At 35.0% G+C, this 4,163-nt stretch overlaps 1 protein-coding gene across 1 annotated transcript; it reads left to right on the top strand.

Moving 5' to 3' along the window:
• Positions 1-241: 241 nt before the first annotated feature.
• LOC146902002 (putative squamosa promoter-binding-like protein 19) lies at positions 242-3,890 on the top strand. Its single transcript, XM_085735980.1, has 3 exons — positions 242-1,338; positions 2,037-2,170; positions 2,652-3,890. Exons 1-3 carry the CDS (start codon positions 833-835, stop codon positions 3,422-3,424), a joined length of 1,413 nt encoding a protein of 470 aa, XP_085592106.1. The 5' UTR covers positions 242-832; the 3' UTR covers positions 3,425-3,890.
• Positions 3,891-4,163: the final 273 nt, after the last annotated feature.

The following is a 4,163-nucleotide window of genomic DNA, read 5'->3' as shown; positions in this document are numbered from 1 at the left end:
TGAATCTAGTCATAGGAGTGTAGGAACAAAAATTATCTCACACTGCTCACTGGCCCTATGTATGTAGTATGTAAAGACAAGAAGTTTAGGCATGTGTCACATTAACATTGGAACAAAGCGATGGTATTGGTTGGAAAATTGTGTGTGGAATAAAGCTTGACACTCTCATTGTCTCTCCCCAAAAATAGAAATACAAATAGAAACTCACTACAAATACTTTCCAATTTCCACTCTCCTCGTTTTTTAGGACACTGTAAAATCTTTCTTTCACAAACACCTTCATCAACTATCAGTTTTCCTTTCCATTTTCCTATCTATTCATCAATGGCTTTCTCTTCCTTCTTCTTCTTCACTCCAATAATAACAAATTGTATTCTAGTAATAGTAGTAGTCTTCTGTTCAACCTGACACCTTCATCATCATTTTCACCTATTTTACTTCATTGTTCCATCCATTCTCATCACGTGCTTTTCTGACACTTTTTTTCTTCCCTGCCATCTGGGTTTTTTTCAGTCTTCACTTGTTTTCTCTCACTCTTTATTATTTTCTTTGACTCTATTTGGTTTCTGAAGAACAACAAGACCAACATAAACTTGTTTACTTTTTCAGTCTTTCTTTTGTTTTCAACTCATTTGTCTTTATCTCTATACAAAAAAATGCTCTTTCAATGGTTCTGAGGATATTCAAAACCATAATATAATAGTAAAAAGCTTAACTTTTGCTACAGCATCATTGTTAAATTTTAAGATACTGTTCCTACGGAAACTGAAGTCTTTTGTTGTTTGTTTTTTGGTTTTTGGTTTTTCCTTGCTCATTGATTCTGTTGCATGCAATGGAATCTTGGAGTTATATTTCTGAAGAAAAAGGTTCTGAAGAATTAGGCTTTTGTGAAATGTTTGGGAAACAATATTCAGATGATTTCAATTTCATTGGAAGTGTTCCAAGCAAGAAACTTGATGGTAAATTTGATGACCCAAGTGAGTTTTCTGTAAAAGGGGACACAAATTTCAAGCTTTCAAATTCTGTGGTGGAATCCAATGGTTGGGATTCTCTCATTGATTTGAAGCTAGGAAGATTTGATGATCATGGCAATGCTTCAATTGATGCGGCATTTTCCAAAGGAGCAGCACCTATTTTGTCTTCTTGTGAGTCTTCAACACCTCCCAAGAGAGTGAGAGTGCACTCAATGACTGCATATTGTCAAGTTTATGGATGTAACAAGGATCTTAGTTCTTGTAAGGACTACCATAAGAGGCATAAAGTTTGTGAGGTTCACTCCAAGACTCCTATAGTCATTGTGAATGGAATTGAGCAGAGGTTTTGTCAACAATGTAGCAGGTTGGTCCAATTTTCAAGTTTATTACTTCTTTCAATTCATTTTAGTGTAAAATTGATTCTATATTTGGTGGAATTGATTTTGCATTTCTAACTAGCTGGAATTTGGAATTGTTGCCTCTACAATTGATTTTTAGCCTCTAATTTATTGCTCAACCCTTTTTTATATAATTGTATCCAAACATTAACCTCTTTAGTCATAATCCATTTTACTAAATTAATTCATTCAAAATTAATTTTTGTTATTGCAGAACCAAAACCAAACTTAAACAAAATTAGTTTAGCATCACAATAGTTTTTGGTGTGTGTGCCTATTGGAATACTAGAACATGAATCTTTACTTGTTGAATTATGTCATGAGCAGGGTTTTAAATTATGGTTGTGTTGCAATAATTGAAATTAATATTGTAAATAATCACACATGTGGCTTATTTGATTTTAATTATCACTGCGAAATACATCGAAAACTTTAATGTGCCTAAATTGTGATCACATGTTTTTGTTTTAAACCTTGGTCTTGGGTTTTGAAGCCTTGTTTTGTTTTCAACATTCGTTGCTTACCCTTTGCACCTATTGATTACTATGCTTCTTAAATGAAGTTTTTCCTTCAGTCATGTTTCTACTTAGGATGATAAGCCTCAAATAAGAAGCTGTATAGTTATGATATATAGGTCTGGTGTAATGTTTAGCTTGTTATACAGGTTTCATTTGCTGTCTGAGTTTGATGATGGTAAGCGCAGTTGCCGTAAACGACTTGCAGGCCATAATGAGCGTCGAAGAAAACCACAAGGCGTTCACTCTACAAATTCTGGGAGACTGTTTCAGCCATTTGGTGGTAATAATATATATAATAAAGTTAGATCATGATTTAACTTTATTCTTTACACTCCTTTTTCTTTCACATTCATTTGTTGCCCTCTGCGCCCATTAAATTACATTGATTTCTTTTGTTGTGGTTGATGTGAACCATAAGTTACTTATTCAACAATAGTTAATGGTTGAAGCAGAAATTAAGTATCTCCTTATGGTCAATCATAAACTTCCATCTGCTTTCTTACAGAATGACATCTAAATCTAATTAATTGTAGTTACCTAAATTCTGAGTTTCCATTCATATAACTAAGTTACTAACCTTAGTGTTGTACCATGTAAAATGCCGCTGACACGGATTTTCCGTCCCTCGTTAGAAATGGGAAAAAGATGAAGCATTGTGACTCTTATAATAATTGATTATCTGAAGCCAGTTTCCTATGCTTTTTTAGTCATCTGATATTAATATAAATGTATAATTTGATACGATCCTATGGTTCTTGCAGATATCAGATTCCAGGGAACCAAGCCACCAGCAGCATCTTTTCTCTATCCAGAGGTCTTCCAAAGTGGTTTCTGGAGACCTATGAAAGCAGAACATGAAGCTGGCTTTAGGCATTTTTCTTCTGTGCCTGTCACCAATGGACATCTTCAATCAAGATCTCCGTTTCCTTCGTACAACGAAAAACAATTTCCCTTTCTTCATGAAAATGTTGCCACATCCACTACAGGCAGTAAGTTCAGTGAAAACAATAGCCATTATGCTCATGCCATTGGCTACACCTCCTTAGGAAGCGAAGACTTCAATGTTTTTCATACCGCACCAAGCATTCAAGGATTATCAGGAATTTCAGACTCTTGTGCTCTCTCTCTTCTGTCATCTCAGTCCAATAACACTTCAAGCCAGTCCTTGGAAATTCCCTTTGATAACCCTTTGGTTATTCCAAGCAGCCATAGCCATGTCTACAGCATAAGATCACAAGCGACTTCCTCAAGCCGAGTGTCTGATAGACTTTTATCCGAATTAAATCCTACAGATGGAAGTCATCTCAGTCCTATATTGGTACCAGACAATAATGATATCGTGAACTTTGAAATGGAAGACGGGATCTTCCATGATTCAGATTTTGTGAATGTGAAAGACTGCCTTTCTTGTGAAGATGATGCAACCATCGATTTACTACAACTGTCGTCGCAGCTTCAACGAGTTGAGCATCATAGACAATCATTGCAGGTGAAGAAAGAGTTTGATTCTTCTTGCACTCTCCGAATTACTTAAAGTGATTTCGAAGAGGTATGTTGTACTTGCTTCATGAAAATTCAATCAACTTGCACTCACGCTGATTCGGATTAAGAACTTGTCTTCAAATAGGGTGTTCGCTCTGATTCGGATTATGAACTTGTCAGCAGAATATCTGACCTCCTAAACATGTTAGGCTATATCAATGGTATTTATTGTTTTGAGAGTTGGGATGCAATTGTCCCAGTTTTTAATATATGATAAGCATGTCTATGTAATAAACAAAAGCTTTATACTATGTATCAAAATATGGTATTCAGGGCATAATTACAATTGTCCCTCTTTTTGGTCAAAATGTGATATTAATGTTGTGGGGGTATTGTAATAAGTTGAAACAATGCTCTAAGTACAGTTGTGAGTCAAACAGTGAACTGAAGACACCACGTGGTTCAAAAGATTGAGAGAATGATCTGAAAATAATGTATTAAGCTCATTTAATGTGTCAGCTACCAACAATTTTCTTACATAGGTAAGACTTAAGAGTACATCAGTTGAAAAATAAAATTTTGGGATTTGAGGCATGAGGTATTACAACGTGACAATAAGAACTAGGAAGGGAAGGGTCAAAATGAGTGACATTCATTGGACTTTTCATGTGATTGGTTGATGACAATGGTTGTACACTAAACAAATGCTACACGTATGATGCTGAATCTTTGACCAAAACCAAATGTGAATTATATTCGATGTTAAAAAGCGATGAAATACAAATGCAAAT

This window comes from Medicago sativa, chromosome 8, assembly GCF_051527215.1.
Source record: "Medicago sativa cultivar Bolivia chromosome 8, Bolivia_mono, whole genome shotgun sequence".
Lineage (NCBI taxonomy): Eukaryota > Viridiplantae > Streptophyta > Magnoliopsida > Fabales > Fabaceae > Medicago > Medicago sativa.
Note: the sequence above shows the minus strand (reverse complement) of the source record. Positions and strands in the feature narration are given on the sequence as shown.